Source organism: Eucyclogobius newberryi, unplaced genomic scaffold (genome assembly GCF_026437365.1).
Source record: "Eucyclogobius newberryi isolate DKJ021-1_F unplaced genomic scaffold, fEucNew1.0.hap1 SCAF_15, whole genome shotgun sequence".
Lineage (NCBI taxonomy): Eukaryota > Metazoa > Chordata > Actinopteri > Gobiiformes > Gobiidae > Eucyclogobius > Eucyclogobius newberryi.
Window position 1 is genome coordinate 12359126 of NW_027315779.1, and position 27680 is coordinate 12386805.

At 43.8% G+C, this 27680-nt stretch overlaps 1 protein-coding gene across 1 annotated transcript in view; it reads left to right on the plus strand.

Annotated features, from left to right (window-relative positions):
• Positions 1-27680, plus strand: part of fstl4 (follistatin-like 4) — a 257455-nt gene that overhangs the window by 202675 nt on the left and 27100 nt on the right. The window contains exons 7-9 of the mRNA XM_072446065.1: positions 1275-1441; positions 10259-10379; positions 15571-15732. Of these exons, the coding sequence (XP_072302166.1) occupies positions 1275-1441; positions 10259-10379; positions 15571-15732 (450 nt within the window). The remainder of the gene's footprint in view (positions 1-1274; positions 1442-10258; positions 10380-15570; positions 15733-27680) is intronic.

Below are 27680 nucleotides of genomic sequence, written 5' to 3' on the forward strand. Positions count from 1 at the left end.
CCAGTCATAAACAGAAACATGTGAACAGTCATAAACACAAACATGTGAACAGTCATAAACACAAACATATTAACAGTCATAAACACAAACATGTGAACAGTCATAAACACAAACATGTGAACAGTCATGAACACAAACATGTGACCAGTCATAAACACAAACATGTGACCAGTCATAAACACAAACATGTGACCAGTCATAAACACAAACATGTGAACAGTCATAAACACAAACATGTGACCAGTCATAAACACAAACATGTGACCAGTCATAAACACAAACATGTGAACATTCATGAACACAAACATGTGACCTGTCATAAACACAAACATTTGACCAGTCATAAACACAAACATGTGAACAGTCATAAACACAAACATGTGAACAGTCATAAACACAAACATGTGAACAAGAGTAATGATTATAGTGATGTATTTGAGAAAACCCCTGCATTTTACACTGTACATTTGGATACTGTAACAGCGCAGATGATGTAACACAAATCTGCTTTTCTCCCCGTGTGAGTGTGAAGCCGGGTTCACTCGTACACAAGGCTCATCGCCTCCCGACCAGGGGGTGCTCAGAAAGATTTCATGTTTCAAAAGGGTGACATTAAACAGCAATTGAAGATGGAAAAATGTTCTTTGTAGAACTCTTTGGATCCTTAACAATGTTCTAGAGGATTTTGGACGTTAATATCATTAAAACTAAAGAATATAGCAACACCATAAACTATAGTAAACAGATTTGTTTGGCAGAGTTAGGGGTCCTCGTAGAGTGAGATAACGTACTCGAGACAAGAAAGGTTAGGAATCGCCGCCCAACAAACCATTCATGAGTTTACCTTTACTGACTGGATTCCCATTACAAATTAGCGTTTTTTTATTTTTATTGCAATTAATTTATGATTCTGCAAGAGGAGATGGAGACACTGAAGAGGCTGATGGTTCTGCTGCTGTGGTGGAGATATAAGCTCACGAGGGATTTAGCTTGGGTTGTCAAGGTGCCATTATTTGTTTTGTTTGTTTGCGTAGTTATACAGAGCTGACAAGGTTTATGTTTAGTTTTTTTCTTTCAAAAGGTGTTCCAGGGGTCTGTTTCATAAAAAGGGGTCACTTTATGTAAAATACTCCTTATGTGCAGAGTTCAAGTGTTATAAAGTTATAAAGTTGCCTTGTCTTAACAGGGTTTGGGTGGAGGAGGGCGTGTCTTAAAGGAGTTTTGGTGGAGGTGGTTGTGTACATAAATGTGTTTGTTCATGTTTTTGTTTACAGAAGTGGTCCAGCTGACGTTGCCGGAGGAACAGCGTGTCAGCATCTCCACGGTGACAGTGGGGCTGAGCTCGGTGCTGACTTGTGCCATCCAGGGCACGCTGAGGCCCCCTATCATCTGGAGAAGGAACGGCATCGTGCTCAACTTCCTGGACCTGGAGGACATCAATGTGAGTGAGACTGTGGAAGTTGATGTGAAAGCCGGAGGAGGACCGGAACGTGGGGAGGGGTAGGTCTACATTGTTTCAACAGGAGCGTGGGGAGAGGCAGGTCTACATTGTTTCAACAGGAGCGTGGGGAGGGGTAGGCTACACCGTTTCAACCAGAACGTGGGGAGGGGCAGGCTACACCGTTTCAACAGGAGCGGGGGGAGGGGCAGGTCTACATCGTTTCAACAGAAGCGTGGGGAGGGGCAGGTCTACATTGTTTCAACAGGAGCGTGGGGAGGGGTAGGCTACACCGTTTCAACCAGAATGTGGGGAGGGGCAGGCTACACCGTTTCAACAGGAGCGTGGGGAGGGGTAGGCTACACCGTTTCAACCGGAACGTGGGGAGGGGCAGGTCTACACCATTTCAACAGGAGCGTGGGGAGGGGCAGGCTACACCGTTTCAACCGGAACGTGGGGAGGGGCAGGTCTACATCGTTTCAACAGGAGCGTGGGGAGGGGCAGGCTACACCGTTTCAACAGGAGCGTGGGGAGGGGCAGGTCTACATCGTTTCAACAGAAGCGTGGGGAGGGGCAGGTCTACACCGTTTCAACAGGAGCGTGGGGAGGGGCAGGTCTACACCATTTCAACAGAAGCGTGGGGAGGGGCAGGTCTACATCGTTTCAACAGAAGCGTGGGGAGGGGCAGGTCTACACCGTTTCAACAGGAGCGTGGGGAGGGGCAGGTCTACATCGTTTCAACAGAAGCGTGGGGAGGGGCAGGTCTACACCGTTTCAACAGGAGCGTGGGGAGGGGCAGGTCTACATCGTTTCAACAGAAGCGTGGGGAGGGGCAGGTCTACACCGTTTCAACAGGAGCGTGGGGAGGGGCAGGTCTACACCGTTTCCACAGGAGCGTGGGGAGGGGCAGGTCTACACCGTTTCAACAGGAGCGTGGGGAGGGGCAGGTCTACATCGTTTCAACAGAAGCGTGGGGAGGGGCAGGTCTACACCGTTTCAACAGGAGCGTGGGGAGGGGCAGGTCTACACCGTTTCCACAGGAGCGTGGGGAGGGGTAGGCTACACCGTTTCAACCAGAACGTGGGGAGGGGCAGGCTACACCGTTTCAACAGGAGCGTGGGGAGGGGCAGGTCTACATCGTTTCAACAGAAGCGTGGGGAGGGGCAGGTCTACACCGTTTCAACAGAAGCGTGGGGAGGGGCAAACATGCATTTTCACATTTGGACGGCACGGTTGGTGTTTATTGTCCCATAGACAGATTCAGATAATTATATTTTTTTCATCCAAATTAGCAGTTGCTTTTTTATTTAGAAATATATATATATAATAAAACAAAGTATTAAATAATACAAATTTCACACAGAACCCATAAAAAAGGGGAGGAAAGACCTTTTTGGACCAACCCATCTCATGGAAAGAAAATTCTGTTGATTTAATAGGTTTTTCCAAATTCAAATACAGTATATAGAATAATTTTTACCTACGTGTGTGATAAGTGCAGTATTGACCTTTTATTCTGGTAATGTCATGTAGTGGTTGCATTCTGTAGTAAAATCCAAAAACACTTCAAAGTGTAAATGTTGATTTAAAGATATTGCCCCTGTCAATACTTTTTTTTTTTTTTTTTAAGGTTTTTTTTGTGTCCAATGGGAAAACTCATGACTAAAAAGACTATAACCCTCTGAATTAATTTACTTGTGCTGGAATAGTGATGTATTTTTGTTTTTTGACTAAGGTTTTTCATGATTTTTCCCCATTTGTTTTGCATCTACATGTTTGTTTCAATTATCACAAAAATATGTCTGTATTTGTGGTAACCAGGGAAATGAAATTGGCCTGATGGCGGCGACGGCTCCCGGGTGTAAAGCTGTTGCCGCAGATTTGAAACAGTCAGTCAATTAGCGCCTTTTTGAGAACGTGAAAATGCCGAGAGCCCGAGGGAGTGAACGGCTTTAATCATCGGCGCAGCCTCACTGTCGCGGCTTCTCATTGTTTTGCGTCGAGGATAAAGGAACCGGGAGACGTGAGGATGTGTTTATTTGTTCCGTACCTGTCTTTACAAATGATCACATATCAACATTTGGAAAACATTTTGATTTTTTTCATGTTGCTGGTAATTGTTCTATTGTTTGAGCGGTAACTCAGACTGAAAGTGATTTGAGTGCATTCTCAATTTGATTCCGCATCAACGAGCAGTCGCCACACAGGGCTTTACAAAACCGATGTTAAAGCAATGTTTTTGTTGCTGTTTAAATCGATAAACAGATGAATAAAACTGTCGACAGTCGAGTGCGAGAGACTGACCAACATTCACAGGAAACGAGCAACTGTCCCAGAGCGTTCCCCGAATTCAGCGAGGAAAAACGACAAAAACGCAGTGGGCAAAAGAATCCTCGAGAAGAATCAGAGTGAAGAGACCGATGGCACAGAACTCAGTTTAGCGTCTCTGCACTGGCATCGTTTCAGTTACTTTTAAGCTTTAATTTATTGGTTTATAAGGCTTTGAATGGACGCTCCACATTACATCCCAGACCTCGTCCAGATTCACACACGTCCCGACGCAGACCTGAACCAAGTCGAGCTTCCGCGGCGTTTATCGGGGTTCAGACGCGCTGCGGGCGTCCAAGCCGTTTGATTTGCATATGTTTATTCACTAGGGCGATACGCTATTACATTAGGCTCGTGTGCAGCCATTTCTGTGCCAAACCTCAGCAGTTCCAAGCAGTTTTAATCAGTTTTCCGTAAAGTCTTTGTGGATCAACCAATCAGATTGCTGGTGTTCGCGGCGCCAGAGTAACTCTTTGGCCGAGCGTTCTGACCGGTTGCCAGGTGCGTCGAGGAGCTGTGAACTTCGGCGTGGATTTAACGCTTGAAGATAAACCAATCACGTAGTGAAATCAGACTGAGCCCTTATGATGCCTTTTGTTTTGTGTCTGTGCCGCACAAACCAAATGTTTTATTAGGGATGTAAAGATAAGGATAATATCAGACTGGAGAAGATATAGACTGAGTTTGCTGCGAATTTTTGGGAGTAACAGATTTTTTTTAATATTGTACATATGACTGGAGGGGTTGTTTGGTACAATTGCTTCTGAGGGAACTTGTGCGATCTACGCCGGCTTAATCGGTTCAAAGGTCATGTCTTTAGAGGGCCAAGTATTTCTTTGGCAGACCACAGCCCTAATATTGAAGCAAGTGCAGAGGAAGAGATGCATCCGGACTCAAACTGGGCTCTGGTTCAGGCTGGTCTCCGCAGTCGGGGTCTGGAGCGTTGCCATCTCTGTTGGAATCACACTGTTAACAGGCAGTAAACTGAAAGCACGGGGAGGCTGCACAGAGATGAAGGAAGCTTAGTCCTGATTTAAACCTGGATTAGACCTGGTTTTGCCCAATTTTAGACCAGATTTACAGTTCATCTCTTTATTCAAGCATTTATATCTCTGACCAGTTTGTAGTCTTGGTTTTAGTACTGCCTCTTTATTCCTGATTTATTGTCGATTTCACCATGGTTCAGACCTGGTTCGGGCCTTACTGGTCAAGTCTCATTTTCCTGTGAAAGCCCTGGTGTTATATTTTATACATTATGATATAAATGGAGGTATACAACATGCAAACATCAGTCTAGAACCCCACCGCCTTTTCTACTGAGCTAAACTACCTCCTCAATTTGCACTGCTGAATGGAGGAAATAGTTCGATCAATTTCCGATCAATTCATTATACAAATTGCACAATCCTGCCTGTATTTCTAGCTAACGTCTAATCATTAAAAACATGAGCAGAGCCTGAGCTACAAACACGGACTCTCTAAATGATAATTTTTAAGTCAGTTTCTTGAAACTTGGCGCTGCTGTTGCTTCTTCTCCTCTTCTCCCACACAGGTTTATTCAGATCCATGGGATTGAGGCTGTGTGGTCCTCAGAGCACATGTACAGAGCTCTAAAAGAAGCTGCTGTCCGCTCTAGTTCTAACAGCTCATGTTAGAGAGAACAGGCCTCTGAAAACGGCCACAAAATGAAAAGGGGCGAGAGAAGAAGAACCAAGCTTCCTGCAGTACTGCTAAGTGACCTGTAGAGGCCACTAAAAGACACCGGCACCTCAGCCAAGCCTCAGCAGCAGAAGTGAGGGGAAAATTGGCTTATTTGGATCTATGTATATACAGTTGTGACACCCAGTCATTTTATATTTACTGCTTAATCACTACTTGCCACTCATACACAATAAACACAATTACTTCATGTCACTCTGGCTTTTCCCACACCAGGAATTTACTTTGGCTTCACCTACTGGCTGCAGAGGGAAACACAGAGGTTAGATAAACCAAAGCTAGCTTTCCTCCGACATGCTAATGTAAGCACGCTGTTGTAATAATCGTTATTTGGAGCAGAATTGTGAATCTGGTGATGATTGATGGTCTTAAAAACAGCACAGAAGATCTCAGAGCTCACAAAACAGGGCTATTCAGAACGGGGAGAGGACTTTCCAAACAGGATTCATCATTCATGTGTCCTTAGATCTAGTCCGATTCCGGAGACAATCCAGCTTCAGTCCTAGTTCAGACCTGGTTTAGTCCTGATTCTGCCCTGGTACCTGTTGCTTGACCCGCGGCTGCTCATTTCTCCCTCTCTTTTAGAGAATCGTGTTCTTTCTTGATTTCTCTTAAACGCAGCCCATTCTTTCCGTGTTTTGTGCCTGTTACTGTAGAACATCATTGACCCTGAGGTTAACAGAAATGAGTTGCTCGTTGTGGAGGCACTGATCTAAAATAAGTCTAAGGTAGAAAAATCTGGTACATAATGTTTTGTTCTGGTTCTGCACCTGCACATGGGGCCAGAGAAATCCCAGAGCACAGTGTAGCAGGAAAAATGCATCCACACAGGAAAATGCATCCACAAATTGACAAATGTTTCTCAGAGGGTTTTAAAAAAAATACAAAATAATCTGCATTCTTAATTAAACCCTGTATAACGTGGAAGTTCTCATTTGTTCCAGCGCTTGTGTGGCGTCTGTCTGAGTCCTGTTCCTCTGGCTTTCTGAAACTGTGCTTCCTAAGAAAGCCCTACGTCAGTCCTGGTTTAGTGTGGACACATTGCTATTTGTGATTTGAATGGCTGAAGAAATGTAACTTGCATATTGAAAGAATTATGGTCGTGTTGCCCTTCGAGACAGCTTCCTCTTCCTTCTCTTCTGTGACGTACTCAAAGACCCCGTTTGCCCATAAATGGAGGAAGGAGCAGTGGATTTACAGAGAGCTTTGAGCCGTGTCCTGGACAGAGGGCGTGTCCGGCGCAGAGGGCGTGTCTGACACAGAGGGCGTGTCTGGCGCCGAGGCCGTGTCTGGCACAGAGGACGTGTCCGGTTCAGAGGCCGTGTCTGGCGCCGAGGCCGTGTCTGGCACAGAAGACGTGTCCGGTTCAGAGGGCGTGTCCGGTGCAGAGGGTGTGTCCGGTGCAGAGGGTGTGTCCGGCGCAGAGGGCGTGTCTGGCGCCGAGGCCGTGTCTGGCACAGAGGACGTGTCTGGCGCAGAGGGCGTGTCTGACACAGAGGGCGTGTCTGACACAGAGGGCGTGTCCGGTGCAGAGGGCGTGTCTGGCGCAGAGGGCGTGTCTGGTGCAGAGGGTGTGTCTGGCGCAGAGGGCGTGTACGGCGCAGAGGGCGTGTCTGACACAGAGGGCGTGTCTGGTGCAGAGGGTGTGTTCGGTGCAGAGGGCGTGTCTGGTGCAGAGGGTGTGTACGGCGCAGAGGGCGTGTACGGCGCAGAGGGCGTGTCTGACACAGAGGACGTGTCCGGTGCAGAGGACGTGTCTGGTGCAGAGGGTGTGTCCGGTGCAGAGGGCGTGTCTGGTGCAGAGGGCATGTCCGGTGCAGAGGGAGGCTCCGGTGCAGAGGGTGTGTCTGGAGCAGAGGGCGTGTCTGGTGCAGAGGGCGTGTCTGGTGCAGAGGGCGTGTTTTTTTTTTTTTTTTTGTAGTTTGTAGAGTCTAAGGACAGAGGACCCTGGGACATCGTCCCTCGCCACCACAGACATTGTTGATTCATTTCTCCCTGTGGCCCTCAGAGGCAACTGTTGTTGTGATTTTGGGCCTTACAAAAATAAATTGATTTGATTTGATTTGAGGGCGTGTCCGGGGCAGAGGGCGTGTCTGATGCAAAGGGAGTCTCCGGTGCAGTGGGCGTGTCCGGTGCAGAGGGCGTGTCTGGCACAGAGGAGGTGTCCGACACAGAGGGCGTGTCCGATGCAGAGGCAGGCTCCGGTGCAGAGGGCGTGTCCGGTGCAGAGGGCGTGTCTGGTGCAGAGGGCGTGTCCGGTGCAGAGGGCGTGACGAGGACGAGCAGATGGAAGGTTTGGTCATCGCTGTAGATAAGGAACAAAAGCCCAGAACGTCTGTCTTCTTGAAGCATCCTCCCTTTTCATTTACAGTTTTATTCACTTCATGACTATCTAACAGTGGAGAGGCAGTAAATAAGTCTCGTGACTGAAACCCATGGTCTGAGCCTTCAAAGTTACAGTAAAGTCCTTTTAAAAATTCCCATTTTAATTGCCTTTTGATATCTCTTTCTTCACAGATTCTACTGCACTCGGGTTATAGTGCTCCTGACTCCTGTTGTTGTGCCCTTAAACCCAGCACACTTACGCCCTTTGAGTGTCCAGAATAGAGCTTTATAAATCAAGTGCATTCATATAGTAAGACTAAACCAAGTCTACATCAAGACTAGCTCTAGAAAATGAAAGTAAGATTTTGCAGATTTTGGGCATAACCTGTGTTTTTTACACTCTGTGGATGTCTTTAAAACGCACCTAAAGTCACAGCTCACGCAAGCAAGCGTTTTAGCTTCACTGGCCGAGCGCAAATTTGACTGCATCTTGTATATTTTATTGTATTTTGAACAATATTTTCTAACTACTGTGTGAAGCACTTTGTGACTATATGTCTGAGAAAAGCGCTAAACAAATACTGTTTACTTACTTACTAACTAAACCCGAACAAAACCAGAAAAAAGAACAGGACTAAATCAGGGCTAAAATAAAATCAAGCCAGGGCTAAATCATGGCAATGGCAGTTGTTAGCTAAGACAAACCGGGTGTATAAAATTGGACTAAACAACAATCTAAAACAAGACAAAACCAGGACTAAACCAGGTCATTTCCAGGACGATTCCAGGTCTAAATAAGTCTTTCTCCAAATCTGAACCAGAACAAACCCTTGTCCTTGCTTTGCCTGGTGTCCCACCGTCGCACCCTACTTTCAATTTAAATTACAAACTTTAAATTCTCCTGTCGACACATATTCCCTCCCGTCTCTTTCCCTGTCAAAGCGCATTACATCACTCGCCCTGAAAAAACCCAAAGGTCCTGTTTGAGTTTCCGTCGCCGTGACAGCGCCGCATCCTCGACATCTGCCACGCCGCCGTGCCACTGCGAGGGGCGGCGCCGCAATTTCAATGCCGTAATCCGCCCTAAGATGCTGCCCGCAACCCCCCGGTGGCCGGCGCGCGCCGCTGCGACAACAACCCGGCCGCATTTATCAGGCTAATGGCCGAGGTATTTTTAACCCTTTCCATTTTTCAGCCCGGGCAGCGTCAAATTCCCACCACGCACTCCTCGTCGCCTCGGCAGGGAGTCGTGATTCATGGAGGCGCTCGTCTTCCTCAGCCCGGTCGTCCTCCTGTCCTCTTCTCCTCCTGCCCCTCCTCTCCTCCTGTCCTCCTGCCCCTCCTCTCCTCTTCTCCTCGTGCACCTCCTCTCCTCCTGTCCTCCTGCCCCTCCTCTCCTCTTCTCCTCGTGCACCTCCTCTCCTCCTGTCCTCCTGCCCCTCCTCTCCTCCTCTCCTCCTGCACCTCCTCTCCTCCTGTCCTCCTGCCCCTCCTCTCCTCTTCTCCTCGTGCACCTCCTCTCCTCCTGCCCCTCCTCTCCTCCTGCACCTCCTCTCCTCCTGTCCTCCTGCCCCTCCTCTCCTCTTCTCCTCGTGCACCTCCTCTCCTCCTGTCCTCCTGCCCCTCCTCTCCTCTTCTCCTCCTGTCCTCCTGCCCCTCCTCTCCTCCTGTCCTCCTGCCCCTCCTCTCCTCCTGTCCTTTTCTCCTCCTCTCCTCCTGCACTTCCTGTCCTCCTCTCCTCCTGCACTTCCTGTCCTCCTCTCCTCCTGTCCACCTGCCTCTCCTCTCCTCTTGTCCTCCTGCCCCTCCTCTCCTCCTGTCCTCTTCTCCTCCTCTCCTCCTGCCCTTCTGTCCTCTTCTCCTCCTCTCCTCCTGCACTTCCTGTCCTCCTCTCCTCCTGTCCTCCTGTCCTCCTCTTTTTATCACTATTGTACACTGAACTTTGGTCAACTCTGTTGTTTTTAAAGTGCAATTGAAATAAAGTTGGATTGGATTGGGAAACAATCTTTAGTCCATAACGTGCTCCACCAGGATCCTCACTTCATCTGCATCAAATTTAGTAAAAGTCTTTTAAACATGTGACTTCTTCTAAACAACTAATCAAAAGAATAATCGGTAGACTAATCAATTAGCAAAATGATCGTCAATTGCAGCACTAGACAATTAAAAAGTACGGGTGAAGACTCTTTTGACCTCTGCAAAGATGTGATAGAGTGTTTTCTGAGGCTCAGAGGGAGAGGACCTTGTAAACAGGATTAATGGCTAATGCTTAAAAACACCTCCAGGTTTGTTTAAGTTTAAAGGAAGTCCAAGTTGCATAAAACGTGTCCTTGCATGAGCTGCAGACAATTCAGAACAGTTTGCTCTGTGGGCAATGGAAGCTTTACAAGCAAAGAGCGTTTCTACGGCGAGAGCTGCTTCTAACCCGCTCTGTGTTTGTTTCTTCAGGACTTTGGAGATGACGGCTCCCTGTACATCACCAAAGTGACCACCATCCACATGGGGAACTACAGCTGCCACGCCTACGGCTACGAGCAGCTGGCCCAGACGCACGTGCTGCAGGTCAACGGTCAGTCGCTCCATCACGCTTTAGCTGCAGGTCAACGGTCAGTCGCTCCATCACGCTTTAGTTGCAGGTCAACGGTCAGTCACTCCATCACGCTTTAGCTGCAGGTCAACGGTCAGTCGGCCCTTCACGCTTTAGCTGCAGGTCAACGGTCAGTCGGCCCTTCACGCTTTAGCTGCAGGTCAACGGTCAGTCGCTCCATCACGCTTTAGCTGCAGGTCAACGGTCAGTCAGCCCTTCACGCTTTAGCTGCAGGTCAACGGTCAGTCAGCCCTTCACGCTTTAGCTGCAGGTCAACGGTCAGTCGCTCCATCACGCTTTAGCTGCAGGTCAACGGTCAGTCGGCCCTTCACGCTTTAGCTGCAGGTCAACGGTCAGTCGCTCCATCACGCTTTAGCTGCAGGTCAACGGTCAGTCGCTCCTTCACGCTTGAGCTGCAGGTCAACGGTCAGTCGCTCCGTCACGCTTTGACCACAGCTGCAGGTCAACAGTCAGTCGCTCCATCACGCTTTAGCTGCAGGTCAACGGTCAGTCACTCCTTCACGCTTTAGCTGCAGGTCAACGGTCAGTCACTCCTTCACGCTTTAGCTGCAGGTCAACGGTCAGTCACTCCATCACGCTTTAGCTGCAGGTCAACGGTCAGTCACTCCATCACGCTTTAGCTGCAGGTCAACGGTCAGTCGGCCCTTCACGCTTTAGCTGCAGGTCAACGGTCAGTCGGCCCTTCACGCTTTAGCTGCAGGTCAACGGTCAGTCGCTCCATCACGCTTTAGCTGCAGGTCAACGGTCAGTCAGCCCTTCACGCTTTAGCTGCAGGTCAACGGTCAGTCAGCCCTTCACGCTTTAGCTGCAGGTCAACGGTCAGTCGCTCCATCACGCTTTAGCTGCAGGTCAACGGTCAGTCGCTCCATCACGCTTTAGCTGCAGGTCAATGGTCAGTCGGCCCTTCACGCTTTAGCTGCAGGTCAACGGTCAGTCGCTCCATCACGCTTTAGCTGCAGGTCAACAGTCAGTCGCTCCATCACGCTTTAGCTGCAGGTCAACGGTCAGTCACTCCTTCACGCTTTAGCTGCAGGTCAACGGTCAGTCGCTCCGTCACGCTTTGACCACAGCTGCAGGTCAACGGTCAGTCACTCCGTCCAAAGACATGCATGTGTTAGGCAACCTGGCAACTCTAAATTGGCCCAATGGACAGGTGTTGAAAATTAGCATATTCTGCTATATACACTTAAAACATTGCATCTGGTTCGTCCAGTGTAAATGCTATGTCCTTAAATAAATAAATAAATAAATAAACTCCTTCACGCTTTAACCAGTTTTCAGTCCAAAAAACACATTTAAAATTCTGCGAAACGTTTCAATACCAATCCCGTTTCAGAGAGGGATTTTAATGCAACGCTGCGTAACTTTCTGACGGTCGCATGTCGCCATAAGATTCCATAGAAATCGAAAGTTAAAAAATCATACTTCATGGAAACAGTAGGAGAAGTAGGCTTGTACGAGACAGGTTTGTGGAGATGCAAGCTCGCTCACGGTAGAACGCATGTTTTTCTATGTTTTAAAGTGCAATAAAAAACATCAGAAATTAAGAAAAACATGCTTTTATTTTACACGTGTATTTATTTTCGGCTCAAAAGTTATATTGAGAGGCTTTAAAAACTGAAACGCCTTGTTGCAATTAGTAAACATAGAGCTGATTAGCCCTTTCAAAAAGTCTATACAAAATGTATTTCCAGAACCTTCATTGACTTTTGAGTTTTTAAAACAAATTCCAGGCACATTAAAGTGTCTTTTATGCATTTGCCCTTTTCCCCCGAACCAAAGCCATATTATCTTTTATGTTCCCCGGTACCGATGTTCCCCAGAAACTGATGTTCCCCGGTACCGATGTTCCCCGGTACCGATGTTCCCCGTTAACGATGTTCTCCGGGATCTATGTTCCTCGGGACCTATGTTCCCCGGTACCGATGTCCCCCGGTACCTATGTTCCCCGGTACCGATGTTCCCCGGTACCGATGTTCCCCTGTACCGATGTTCCCCGGTACCGATGTTCCCCCGGTACCTATGTTCCCCCGGTATCGATGTTCCCCGGTACCTATGTTCCCCTGTACCGATGTTCCCCTGTACCGATGTTCCCCGGTACCGATGTTCCCCGGTACCGATGTTTACCTGTACCGATGTTCCCCGGTACCGATGTTCCCCGGTACCTATGTTCCCCCGGTATCGATGTTCCCCGGTACCTATGTTCCCCTGTACCGATGTTCCCCTGTACCGATGTTCCCCGGTACCGATGTTCCCCGGTACCGATGTTTCCCTGTACCGATGTTCCCCGGTACCGATGTTCCCCGGTACCTATGTTCCCCGGTACCGGTGTTCCCCGGTACCTGTGTTCCCCGGTACCGATGTTCCCCGGTACCTATGTTCCCCGGTACCGGTGTTCCCCGGTACCTGTGTTCCCCGGTACGATGTTCCCCGGTACCGATGTTCCCCGGTACCGATGTTCCCCGGTACCGATGTTCCCCGGTACCGATGTTCCCCGGTACCGATGTTCCCCCTTACTACGCTAATGCTAGTATAGGCGACTGGTTCAGGTTCCACAGCCCCAAAAGTTGTGCATATATGTGTAGTTTTACGGCATAAAATAAAGCAGCATAAAACCCAAATCCGGGTGGAACATATGGCTGACCCAACAGCTGCTTTTGAACATTTGGAAGACTTTTACCGAAGAGAAACTCTAAGGCCGATACGTTTAACATATAGAAACTAGAACTGGAGGAATCGGGCAAGTTGCTAGCTTTAGATATTGCCTTTATAATTTTACATTTTTTATGTCTCACAGCGGGGAGGGTTCCATGTTGTATTCTTCATCAGAAAGCATCGCTGGGGGGGCCGTTTGTTCCAAATGCGCATGTTTGAGTGATTATGCCTATTTAACTTGCACTAACTCAACTTGTGTGCAGTGGTACAAACCAAAGAGCTGCACATTAATCACCGCGACATCGCTCCTGTTTCGAAAACCCAAAATGTGCAAATTTAAACTACCCCCTACATGTAAAATAATTGCTCAAAGACATGCGCCCCGACAAAAAAATAATCCAATTATTATTTTTCAATTACCCGGAACAAAAGATTATTTCCGTTGTGTGTTGGTAAAGCCGCCGGAGCAGGAGGGGAAAGAAAAGGCTCCGTTTTGTCAGGTGAGATAAGTGCATTTGGAGAAACGCCAGGAGAGGAATTAAGCGACGAGGCTGTTCGCTGCAGCGTTAGCGCCGACAAAGCCAAACGGTGTGATTTTAAACCCGATGAGGCAGATGTCACAGTGGAGCGCAGGCCAGTGAAGTAGATCAAATAATTCCTGGACGTTGGAGCAAATCTTTCAGAAGAGTCTTTCAATAACTGTGTTTCCACCTTCACAAAATGTGCATCTGAAATCGCGCGAGAAAAGCGAACGACAAATGCAAATGTGGTGTTGGTCCTCGTCTGCTCTGTGTCGAGACGGCGTTAGCCGTGTACTTTTTTTTCATGCGCAGAATGTAGCAGGTTGCTAACGCGTTAATAATGCTCTAGATGTGGTTTACCGCCAAACAAAAGACGCCATCTTTGCCAGAACGTCACACTTTTAATGTCGGACAAAGACAATTCATCCCTGAGTTTCTCCTCTGATGAAGATTAGAGCGCGCATTCGTGTTTCCAGGCAAGTTATAGTTTATGGCCATGTTTAACTTTAGCTTTTCTGGTGGATTTGCAGCAAACATCCTGAACCTGACGCGGATCATGTGGATTATTTAGACTTTGTTTGTCTCTTGAGTCGGCTCCGAGGCGTCTGGTGCAGGTCTGTAGTCCGACGCTCACAGGAGTTTTAAATACCCGCTCCGTGAGTTTATGCGACTAAAAGCGTTTCCGACCTTCCACTTTAACTGTTATGCGTGTGAACCAAAATCTACCTCAAGCGAGCGTATAAACTTTTGTGTGAATTAAGGGTTCAACATGCTTAAATTACTTATGCGATACTTAAAATACGCTTTAAAAATAAACGGGGGGAAAAGCAGTCAATGTGAACTTTGAACGGGCATTAATGTTTAACAACATTTTTAGTCTTTGTCATGATTTTTCTGACAAAAAATCTTTTATTTCAAAATATCTAATGAAACTATGTAAAATATCTGTATATCATCTAAGTCCTGCTGCATGGCTTTATTCATTTCTGAATATAATTTACGTCTGAATATCTCAAATTCTTCACCATTTCATGTATAATCTTGCGCCGCGAACTGGATTGTCGCAAGGTTTAAGTTTTCAAGGTTTGAGATTGATTGAACGTTTGGTGAACTGAAAGTTTCCAACATAAACGCTTAAAAACAAACGAAACGATTATGTCATTTGGGTGCAGGGATTGGCCCAAACGTCATTGAGAGTCGGAGTCGGAGGAATAAGTGGATAAGTGCTTGAAATCAGTAGAATTTGTGTTGTTTTGATGAATTTGATGAACGTAAACGGTGCGATAAAGACCGGAGCAGACTTGGACGGGCGTTCAACTCCGCGAGCGAAGAAAACGACGACCCTTCACCGCGGACTGGCACGTGTTGAGACGCACCGTTAAAATAAACATGAAAACTGCCTGGCGTGTCAGAAAGTCAAAGGCGTAAAAAAGGTCGTTTTTCAATGTTTGACAAAAGTGTAGGATATGTAGGCTTTTATTAGCAATTATAGCTGCAAAGTTCTGGTGCTAATGCTAAATTACTAGTCGATCCTAAACGCCCCTCGCATTTTTTCTGTTCTTTTAGCCGCTGAGAACTGGGGCGAGATCGGTCTGACAGGTTTTGGGTTAAAGATGAGTTTGTTTGGCGCAGTCCGACTTCTTTGTGCACGTAAACGTAGAGAGTGTTGAATTCGTCCCAAACCATTACCTTATTTTTTGGTAATGGTTTGTTTGGACTTCTTCCCCTGGTGCCGTGCGCTCACAGCGATATTTCTCTCTCCTGTGTTTTTCCCCTTTGAATATATTTGAATGCCTGTGTAATATCGGCGCCTGGAGCAGCCGGGGCCTTGTTTCGCGCCAACGTCCTGCCGGGTGATACAAATTCTTCTGCCCACTGCGGCGATGCGAGGACCCCACGGGAACGGCGCCGGTCCATGAAGTCGCGCTCATTATTTTTCTGTCTGTTTTTGTTTCTTTCTCTCTCGCACGCCGCAGTCCCCCCGGTGATCCTGGTGTATCCGGAGACGCAGGCGCAGGAGCCGGGAGTGTCGGCCAGCCTGCACTGCCACGCCGAGGGCATTCCCGATCCCAAGCTCACGTGGCTGAAGAACGGACTGGACCTGCAGCCGCGCTCCTCCAAGCAGCTCGCCCTGATCGGTGAGTCGCATGTGGGCCAGAGCCGCGCCAACGTGCCACCTGTGGTCCAGAGATAGTGTGCAGGGGAAATGAAATGTGCGTGCGTGCGTGTGTGTAGGTGTGTAAGTGTGTGTGTGTGCGTGTGTGTAATGGAAACGGACCGCCTGGAACTGTTTAGAAAGAAAGGAAATAAGTGTCACTGCTTTTGGAACTAAAGTCCTTGATAGAAAACCTACATTTACACACAGGAAATGGAAAGACAGAAATGCTATGTTGTAAACAGTCAAATGATCTGTTCGAGTTAAGGTCAAAAGGCATAAATGTATAATTATAATGAATGCATAGTAAATTAAGGGGGAAAAAACATTAAAATATACAAATATTTTCCAATGAAATATGACTTTGATTCTTAATAATAATAAAGTCATTATCCTTATATTAATTGACTTAAATTAAGAAGCATACAATGAAAAGGTTGTATTCTGAACTGGTCAAAACTGGTGAAGTTTTGACCACAAGCTTAAAATAAGAAAACATATTTTGAGTCCAAAGTAAGATTTTATTTTAAAATTAAAGCGCTCATAAAGCGCTTGTTTACATGTTACATGTTGCTGATGTTTTGGTAAACTTGTTAGCATGTTCTTTATGCTATAGTTATCTGAATAACTGATAATATGTTACGTTAACGTACCAGACACTTACCACAGTTCTGTCTGTGCGTCATGTAGCTGAAGGTGTTAGCGTTAGCATACGTACACCTATTCACCATGTTCTCTAATCTGTTATTATTTTAAACTGCATTTCAAGATGAAATGTCTGCGATTTATACTCCAGTGCGACTTTTTTCTTTGACTAATAGCCCGGAATCCAGCTCATATGCGCCCAAAAAATGAAAAGTTCACCTTATTGAAATCTACTTTACTCCTTTTGATTATGTTATGAATTAATCTATCATCCAATGAAACAATTTAAAGTGTTTAAGATGCTTCGTTTAAAATATTTACCTTAATAACACGTTCAAATGGAAAAGCTAATATACATAATACACTTAAATAGGGTCAGCATTTTAGTATATTTGTTGAGCGTGAGTAATTTAATCCAAACAAACAGTGTGATTTTTAAAAGCACTCTGGACACGAGAGCCGAGATAAAAAATGTGTGCAGAGTTAATGAAAAACAAAGCCGCTGGAGACAGAACCGACTCTTCACAAAGAAAGGATTTCCTCGGTGAAAGGAGCGACGTTGTGAGAGGCGACTTTGGGGGAATGTTTACCAGGAGAACAACACACGCAACCATCAACGTTGTACTATTCTTCAGGACGGCCACTGAAAACGCTTGTGATCCGGGTTTACAAAGAAAGACGCGTTTATTTCTTATTTCTAGTTTTATTCTGATTGGGTGAGTTTGGTAATGTACTTGGAGATTATACTTCTAGCGTTATACGTTTAATGTGTACGTTTTGGTTACCCTTTCCACTGGTAGCAATGGTTTCAAACGTAATCATCTGGGCGTTTCATTTTCAAGCTGAAGGTCCTGATTTCAAAAGCCAGTAGCACTTCGAGTCCCTTTGGGCCACAGTTTACGGATCCGCCGCAATATAAATAAAATAAATTATTATATTTTTTTTTTTTAATAAAGTACCGCCGACAATTCAAAATAGCTTTAAATGAAATATAAAAAGCGCTATTAAGTCAAAAGATAAGAGTCAAAATCCTGCTGGAGACATTTATTTTGGAAAGCATTGTTGTTACGGAGCGGCACCGTCCAGTGCGCGGTCCCGGCGAGAGCGCGCGCCCGTTTCGCTGTCTGCTTTGCACAGCGCCCGTTTCGCTGTCTGCTTCGCACAGCGCCAAATCCTTTAATAGCAAATACACATTGTAGCATACCCCCCCGAATGAAGGTTGACACTTTACTGATGATTTTTTGATTTAATGGAAATAAATCTTCAAAATACACCGTAAGAGCTGGGAAACACAAAAAGACAGTGCGTAAATGCAAAATGCCATGCTCTTACACCTTAGCAAACACCTTAGCAACAGAAAAGTTAGCTTGATATGATATCGTAGTAAATACACATCAATTAACTGTTAACTGTATCACCAAACTTAAATAACATGGGCTTTGGTAACACAAAATACAAAATTTGAGCTTTAATTTAACGTAAAACGTACCTTGTGCCTCTTCAGAGGGGTAGCTAATACCAAAAAACGTGTCAATTGTGCTCCGTATAACTTTTTCTTTTTCTCCTGTTTTTAGCGTCTTTTCTGTCAAGCTATTTCCGCCAAAACGCTAAACAGGAAGTAGCTTTTCAAAATAAAAGTACATTCTCTGAAACCGGAAGTCAAATTTACATTGAAATATTTTGTCAAAAGAAAATACGCTATTGGTTCTTTACACACATTTCAAACCCGTTTACCACATTTTCTCCAGTGCGTTTTGCTTTGACTAAGACTGCACACAGCGTCAATTCTACCAATGCGAAACACGCTAAATCTACTGTTACACTCACCTGCGCGCCGCGTCTTCCCCCCTCCTCCCGTGGTGCGTTTTTGGGCAAACCCGGAAGAAAAAAATCTTTTGAAATTGAATTTATATTTATATTTTGCCCGCCTGTTTGATTGATATATATATATATATTTCATTTAAAAATCCGTAAACCAAGTAATGAAATAACTGCAGCCTCAGAGAAGATAAATTCTACCTTCTCAAACCAGGACTTTAGCCCCTAATTTATACCAACGCTGTCACGTCCAACGCGCGCCGTTTCACACAATTTATATAGACTAAGTGCGTCTGAAGGCTTTTTAAGCACAGTCAGGCCCTAGCACGTGTATTTGCATCTAGTAGACCTCGTACCGCAGACTGGCTCTCTGGGTCTGTGTTCCCTGTCCTCCAATCTTCCATTTCTCCATTTCTCCTCCAATCTTCCATTTCTCCTCCAATCTTCCATTTCTCTTTCTCCTCCAATCTTCTATTTCTCCATTTCTCCTCCAATCTTCCATTTCTCTTTCTCCTCCAATCTTCCATTTCTCCATTTCTCCTCCAATCTTCCATTGCTCCATTTCTCCTCCGATCTTCAATTTCTCCTCCAATCTTCAATTTCTCGTCCAATCTTCCATTTCTCCTGCAATCTTCCATTTCTCCTCCAATCTTCCATTTCTCCTGTAATCTTTTACATTTACAAGTTCCTAATTCGTCGAAACAGATCTCGAACAAATCCAAAATGCTAAATTAACTGTAAACCAGTCTGTTTGCGCCGAGCGTCACCGGAGCAGAACCACAGGTTTTCGAGATTCAGGCGATGGCGAAATTTGTAAGAGAGTCCATTTTAAACCACTTTAAATGACCCAAAGAGAACAGGCACACTTTTGTAATTAGATCAACCTTTCTGCCTCTTTCCCTCTCTCTCGGTCTCTCTTGTTAAGGTTTAAGTGTGTGTGGGTGGATCATTAGGCACAGTGTAATAGCCTCTTATCTTTGCACGGATCAAAACAAAACACTAACCACAGAAACGTACGCACCAGATATGGGGCGGATCAGTTGTGTTTTTGCAGTTGTTGGAGCCGGACTCTAATCTTATCAAATCTAATGGGCTTTGTCCACAGCAGCGCGGTGGCTAGCTGTTTCTCGCAGCTAATGCTAACTTATTTTTAAACGTAAAATATAAAGAAACAACCTATTCAAATTTAAAGTAAAAGACTACCTGATTGTTTTCATTTCTAGATTATAGTTAGTTTATTCTATCATGCCTCAAAATGTACATTAGCGTTAGCATTGACTCACAAACACAGAAGCGTCAGCAGGGAAGTGGTATTATTATTACCACTACAGTGTATTTAGATAGCACTTTTCCACTTTCAAGCCACTTAAAGCGCTTTACTAGGCAGTGTGGATGAAGTGTCATACCTAAGAACACAATAACATTTCCTCTAGCGCCCCTCTGTGGCACCTGGTGTTTTAGCTGTTAACCATGTTCTACACTTGTCCCATCATCAAAAACATACCTGGAGTTTAGCAGTTTGCTTCATTCTTACTAGTTTGATGAAGCTTAGAAAATCTTCTCCTCTACGATTGTCAAAAACATTCCATTCCAAATTTTCCCGAAGTGTGGCATTTTCTCCATGTGTAGCGTTTTCCCGATGTGTTGCGTTTTCTCGATGTGTAGCATTTTCTCGATGTGTAGCGTTTTCTCGATGTGTAGCATTTTCTCGATGTGTAGCGTTTTCTCGATGTGTAGCGTTTTCTCGATGTGTAGCGTAGCGTTTTCTCAATGTGTAGCGTTTTCTTGATGTGTAGCGTTTTCTCGATGTGTAGCGTTTTCTCGATGTGTAGCGTAGCGTTTTCTCAATGTGTAGCGTTTTCTTGATGTGTAGCGTTTTCTCGATGAATAGCATTTATGTGTAGCGTTTTCTCGATGTGTAGCTTTTTCTCGATGTCTTGATGTGTGCCGTTTTCTCCATCTGTGCCGTTTTCTCCATCTGTGCCGTTTTCTCAATCTGTGCCGTTTTCTCGATGTGTGGCATTTTCCCGATGTGTGGCGTTTTCCCGATGTCTTAATGTGTGCCGTTTTCTCAATGTGTGGCATTTTCCCGATGTGTGGCGTTTTCCCGATGTCTTAATGTGTGCCGTTTTCTCAATGTGTGGCATTTTCCCGATGTGTGGCGTTTTCCCGATGTCTTAATGTGTGCCGTTTTCTCAATGTGTGGCGTTTTACCGATGCGTGGCGTTTTCTCGATCTGTGCCGTTTTCCCGGTCTGCGAACGCTAGGGTTAGGGCCGCTAACCCTGTGACATGGCTCCGAGAATCTTCTGTGCTGTTTTTAAGTCCATAAACCATCGTTGCGCTAAGAGCCTGTGTTCTGACCCGTGACCTTGTGCTGTTTTGGCGTCATCTCGATCCAGAATTTCTCTTCTTTCTGAGCGAGTTGCTGCTGGGTTTAACCAATCACAGTGAACTCTCAGAAGAAACACATTCACATTCCCTTTAAAGACACTGTAAAGCATGTTTGCCAGGCTTCAGCGCCCCAAAATCTGCAGAACTGTATTTAAAGCGGCACTCACTCCTCTTGTGACACAGACCTGCCCCTTTTTTAACAGGTTTGATACAAGAACTCCATTGCTAATTATTATTTCTAATATAATTTGCTAATTGATTTTTTTTTTTTAGTAATTGAACTTGGTGCTGAAAGGCTTGAAATTATGGAAAGTCTATCATAATAACTGTATTCTGTTTAGTGCTGATATGAGAGTTTCAGACACTTTCAATAAAAAAACTCTTAATTAGAAGTATTGTTGTGGGGCTTATATGAATAAACCTTATCTTTATAGTGTTCGTATTTATAAAAAAACTAATTTATTGGTAGAGACATGCCCCGAAAAACGTAATGAGCTAAGGCTGCAGTTATTTACGTAATACAATGTTCTCTGCAAAGAACAAAATATCCTCTCCAGTAATGGAACACATTTTTATTAACTCTGTAGTTCAGACTTCTACAAGCGCATGGCATTATTGTGTCAGTTTAGTTTAGTTCAGAGTTCATTCTTCTCTCTCTTCCCTCCTGGACGTGAAATGTGCAAATGTGTGAATCCTACATTTTAAACTCTAAAATAATTTGTTTTGGATCGACTCATATTGAAGGCGCTGTACTTGATTTTTACCGTCTTAAAGGTGTAAAAAAGAAGAATAATAAATTACATTATAACTAGATACAGACTAATTGGTGCTGTATATATCTAAACTGGGGCACAACATATGTTACATGAAAACATTTAGTAAAGCAAAGTGTTGAATAATGGCACTAGTTTCTGAAGCCATTGTGAAAACATGATTAACAGTTCATGATCTGTCTGAATAAGTTGTTCATTAGAGGAGTTTTGCCCATTACAAACTAGTTGTTAGGTAACAGTTATTTCCACAGGAGTAAAATTATTATATTAACGTGGATAAAATATTGACAATCTTTGATATAATTTTAGTCAAATGAGTCGTCCAATCGTTCATAATTAAACAACAGATTCCATCATAGAATCTCCAGCTCAATTTTATATTTTTAATTCTATGTTCAACGCTCTGCCATCAGAATGGAGGCCAAAGGGAAGTATTTCCAGTGAGCAGACACACTTAACGTGTTTATGATGTGTTGACAAAGCTATTTATATCTATTTATCTTTCCTTTTCGGCTGCGTTTGCACTTCCACAAAGAGCAGATTGAATCGGAACTAAACTAGGACTAGAACTTAACTCTACATCAGAAATAAACTTAGCTCAAACTGGACAAAAAAACTGCACATTTTACCAATAAAGTGAACATTGTGGTTATTTTATTTTTTCAATTCACGATTGACTGACATCAGATCTAAATTGTGGGGATTGTAAGTATTAATAAAGAATAAGCAATACAAAATGTAATTTCCAGATTGACAATGTCACTTAGTTTGCATCTGTATTACAAAGGACAGAAACAATATTGATTCATAGCCTCTAAACTCAGGGTTCAGAATAAGCGGTATCGCATCGCAAAATACGACGCAATTTCTCTCAAATGCGATGCATTGGTCAGAAAAAAGTGCTTTTGTATCGCAGCTTTCGCGATACAAAAGTGTGTGTTCAATTGTACCAAAGCGCCTAAAAGTACTGATCACTCGTCAATCGATTGTCAATAACATCATGACACATGTAGGACGCTGTGTTGACATGACGAGTCCCGCTGCTGTCTCAGATCGAGAGTCTGAAAGTGGGAGGAGCCACGTACTGTAAAGTTAGGGTCACAGATTCAGACTTCCGAGGTCAATAGCTCCTAAACGCAAAAGTCTTTGCAGATCATTCACATGCCAAAATACTCATATTTACACTGCCAAGTGACACAACCTCGTTTTTAACAATCAGATGCGTATTTTGGGCGCAGCGAATTACACTCATCCGAATGTGCAGCCGGAGCCGAAACGAGTGCTTAGGGACCGTCATCAAATGTGCAGCCGGAGTGGTGACGAGAGTACTTAGGACCGTCATCAAATAGTCAAATAGAGCGGTACAATTTGAATAACACATAAAATACATCATGATGAACACCACAGAAACCTTTATTTTTCCGAGTGTAATGACAATTAATATGTAAACGAGACTCCTGCAAATAGTCATCTGATTGATGATGATATGGAAGAAAGTTGTAAATAAGGCCATATGACTTTGTGTTGATTAATTTGTTCAACAATTAATTTATTTGCAAGTTTTATTTAAAGAAAAAATGTTTAAAAAGTGTTTAAAAGTTAATTTGTTGGGAGTTTTCTTTAATAGAATGTTTACAAATACATTTAAATAAATAATCGTGTTATATCAATGGAAAATATTGATTGTTAGTCACTTTCGTGTTTTGCTTTGCAATTATGAAATTGCTATACAAATTTTGAAAAATTAAATCCTTAATCTGAGCCCTGAAACTGTCTTTCAGTATAACTAATAGTGTAATAAACAATGAACATGTTTCTAACCAGGCTCTGACACTGAGAGAGTGGTTCTCATTTGCCAAAAGTAGCAACCTTTTTACAATTTATGATATTCTGATGCTCTTGACTTTTGCCTCCAGTTTGTCTCCCTCACAGAGTTTGGGATTTAAAAAAAGACATGTTATTCGTTTGTCTGCCTGTTATAATCCATGAGACTCGAGGATGATTACGTTTTATTCTGACTATTTAAATTGCAATATCAATCTAAAACAACTTAAAATTTGGACTATAGAGCGCACCAACGAACTTTACAAAGAAAAAGAAGTACACATAAATATTGTTTTAATAGATCCATGGGCTGGTTATATCACATGTTCGCACTCCACTTGTAACTTTTTATTTAGACTAAAGTCAGTTCATGGTTTGACTCATATCTCAGTGAATAAGAGTCGGATTGTGATAAAAACACACATAATTTTGAAGCTTAACACAAAGAGAACACGTCTTAGCGCCTACTGTCCCCTCTGTCTTGGATTTCTCTGTGTCGCCGATTTACTTGAGGCCGTTAGCCCATAAAAAATTTTAAGTTAGCCGCATCGTTGTATAGGCAGTGGGGTTCAAAGCGCGTGAAAAAAGTAGCAGGCTATAGTTCGACTTTTTTACGGTAATAAACAAACACGTCCGCTTACTTCTGGGTTCAAAAGCTGCTATTTTCCGTCAGATTGTTTTTAATCTGTGCCAAAAGGACTACGCCAATACGTTGTGTGTCACTGAATGAAGTAAGTCAAATGCAGTGGGCGTGCGGTGAACCCAGCGACTGTCTGAACAATGGCATCGTGTCTGCAGGAGAATAAAGATGACTCAGAAGTGTATGAATCACTCAAAACATAGATGTGTGCAGTTTAATGCTAATGGAAAACAATTACACGAAAAGGCGCGCTAATGGTGTGATCTGGAGAGCAGAGCCTGATCAGAGAGTAAACCAGAACCAGCCTGACAAGAGGCCATCACAACATTCTACAATTCCTCTAAAACCAACCTGATTCACTGTCAGATCGCAGATTTGGTGACCTGGTTTGTGGTTGTGTGCCTATGTGTGAAACAAAACCGTCCACGCCTTCTCTATTAACACATGTAAAAGTGGAATTATTCAAAATACGTGTACATCACAATGGAGGAGCACAAAGTCACGAGTATAGAAAGAGTGATGTTTCCCTGTTCTTCATAACACCATGTCAAAAGGCTCATAATTCACTAGAAACATGCTAAATTGTGGCACCATCATCACCATCGTCTAACTCAATTTCAGAACTCTGTATTTGGGCCTCAGAACTCCTGCCATGAACACAATAAATGGATAGCCCTGTGGAATATACTCCAGCAGCAGAAAAAAGGCCATCACAAAAATCAAGAGCTGGACCAACACCATAAATGACACACAGACTTTGTGTGCCTTTATTGTTCTTATTGTGCCGTTATACAACTCAAAAGACGGGTTCGTTGTCAGTCGAAATGACGCTTAAGACCTGAGATAAAACATCCCAAACAAAGAACGATACGCCTCAAATGTTGGATTTCTATTTTGGATATTCCCTCTCTAGAGCAGTAAAACCTCCCGTAGAGTTCCTCGGACCCTCGGCCACCGCCCGCGATCGCACCGACGATCCATTTCTAGAACTCGAGCCCTTCCGGTGCGTCTCATGCAATCTCTTCGATCGGTTCCGCGGATAAAAGCGCACATAAATGCACGGATCAAAGCTGCCGTCAGCGCGCTCTCCCCGCACGCCGTCTTTATTCGCCATGATGAAAGCGTTCTATGGGAGTAACACGGCGCTGCTTTGTTGTTGTTGCCGTTGCCGCGACCGCCCGCCTGTCACCTGCGCTTCATACGTCGTTCTCAGGGGTTTGTGTAGACGCCGTACGTGCGAGTGTTTTTCATCTTGCATCTATTTAAAGCCGCCTCTAATGGACGGTTATATTGTGCGATATTGGAGAGGAATGAGATGTTGCCCATCATGAGGACATAAAGACAACTGGATGTTCTGCACTACTCGCGCCTTTAAAATAAATGATGGAGTGGGTAATGCTGACAAAAACAAATGTGTATATATTTTTTTTCTCCAGACATCATGTAAATCCAACAGAAAAGTGTCTGTCAACATCTTAGTTGAGGTTTACTCTTTTGAGCAGCTCTTTTGTAGCTTTTTTTGTTTACTATATACTCATATGTTGCATATCTTCAAAGCAAACTGTAAATGCGTGTACATATTGAGCCTATTTTTATTCTTATTTTTTATCTGATATCTTATTGTTATTATTATCCCATAGTAGATTTAATTTGTTCCTCTTTTGACTTATTCATTGTTTTATGTTGCACCAAATCAAGACAAGTTCTGATGTTTGTGAATTCTATTCATTGACAATGGCAATGAATCCTTTCTGATTCTGATTATCTAGATTGTACACCGTTTGGTATAAACTTATTTGTCTTTAATGTATTCAGTTACAGATGGTTTTATCGCCCAAAAATAAGAAAAGTTGGATTGGTGGAGTCACTTGCCTGTCTTTATGCCATTGTGTGCAGCGTTCCAGGGAAAACATCAACATTTCAATGAAGAAAAGGTTTCAGACACGTGTAACATTTACATCAGATTTGTCTTTTTGAACTAACTCATGAATAAAAATGGGAATATTGGCAACTAAGATAAAACATGGTCATACGTTTCCATTTTCATGCAACAAATTATTTTTTATCTCAGATGAATAGGTTTTAGTCAAAAGTGAAAAGTTGATTTGAGAACTTTACAATGTTTAGGGCCTTATTTACATGCATCCTTGAATCAAAGCAAGTTAAAAAAAAAAAAAAAGTAGAGTACACTTTGTGTTGTGAAAGTTTCAACTAATTCTGTCTTAAAATTATTAAATAGCACTTATTCCTCCATTTTCCACTCCAGGTAAATGTAAATGCTGCCAATTAGCATATGAATTAGCGGACTCATTGTGCATAGCTTCCACTGCGCCCCCTGGAGGCTTTACCTGGAAATTAGACACACTTTTGTTAAGAGTCTGCACTATATGATATTTTATGTCAAATCCTAACACTTTGGATGTTATTCAGCAGTTATTCAGTGCCAAAAACTGCTAAAGCTAATAAGCGCATGAGCTTCATGGTTAGCTCTCAACGCAAGGTCAGAAAATATGAGAATGGGCGAATTTCGAAGAGAAAAAGTATGAGAAACAAGAGATACCAATGAATCCAGTCTCACATTGTTAGAAAAATAATATTAGTAAAATGCAAATTGTATTATGAAAGGTGTTTTTTGGGAACAGGGAGTACTTGAGTTTGTGTAATTCTGATTTGTGGATTGGAAACTAGACCAGTCCATGATTGAACACTCCAGAATAAAGCCAAGAAAATAATAATTTTACTGCTTTTGTGTGCTCATTTTTAAAAAATGTATTATTCTGTAATGTTCTGTTGGCATGAAATGATTGTAATTATCATTTTGTGAAAAAAGATTTGTATTTACTTGTGGACATGTCTGAATATCTACATTTCCCATAATCCCTCAGTCATTACCGAGTCCTACCCTATTCCGCAGACTTTATAGTGCACTCAATCACGGAGCGATTCGGACCCTCGCCTCGGGTCATGTGACTCTGGCAGATAAAAAAGAAAGAAGGAAAGTGATTTGCGTCATAAATATTGGTCAAGTCCATCTGACACAAACAGTTCGATATCGTACAATTTAACATCATTTGATCATAAATAATAATAAAAAAAATAATCATTCAACACTTTCCATTCAATTCTCAATTCAGTTCAGTTTATTTTAACTTTAACAGCAGTTGCCTCGAAGAGCGGCAGTGAAAAAGAGATTAAACATTATTCATAGTAAATTAGCATCCATCCATTAAACATGTCAGGCTGTGGAGCTGGAGCCACGCAAAAGGAGAGAGGGAAGTTCATCCAGGCAGTCGAAGAGCCGTCTCATTTAGAGAGGAGAGCGTTCCTTCAGGCAGATGAAGAGCATCCGGATCAGGTCAGCATCAGCAGTGTCTGAAACTGCAGCACTCGGTGCGAGGAAGAAGGACAGAAACATGTGACCAGCAGTGACCAGACACAGAACTAGAATCATAAATACTGTTGAGAGGGAAGAAGAGGCTCAAGCTGCCACAGAACCTCAGGGGGCCTAAACGGGGATAACTTTAACCACACACATTGGGCTTAAAATACTCTTTTGAGCTTTTAACTATGTTCTTACAGTGTTCAAAAATATACCTGGAGCAACACTGAACTGGCAGGTGTTTGATGGCGAGCTGGATGAATGGCCCCTGGAGCAGACAACATTCCTGTGTTTATTCTCCCACTGACTCGTATCAACGCTTATTATCATCTCACTTAAAACAAGAACAAGACATTTGCGTTGTGGAGTTTTCTCACACCGGGAAACCCACTTTGCTTTTTGTTTGGCGAAGGCCACGAGTGTCACCTGCAATAGTATCAGATTCTAGATTCTTTGATT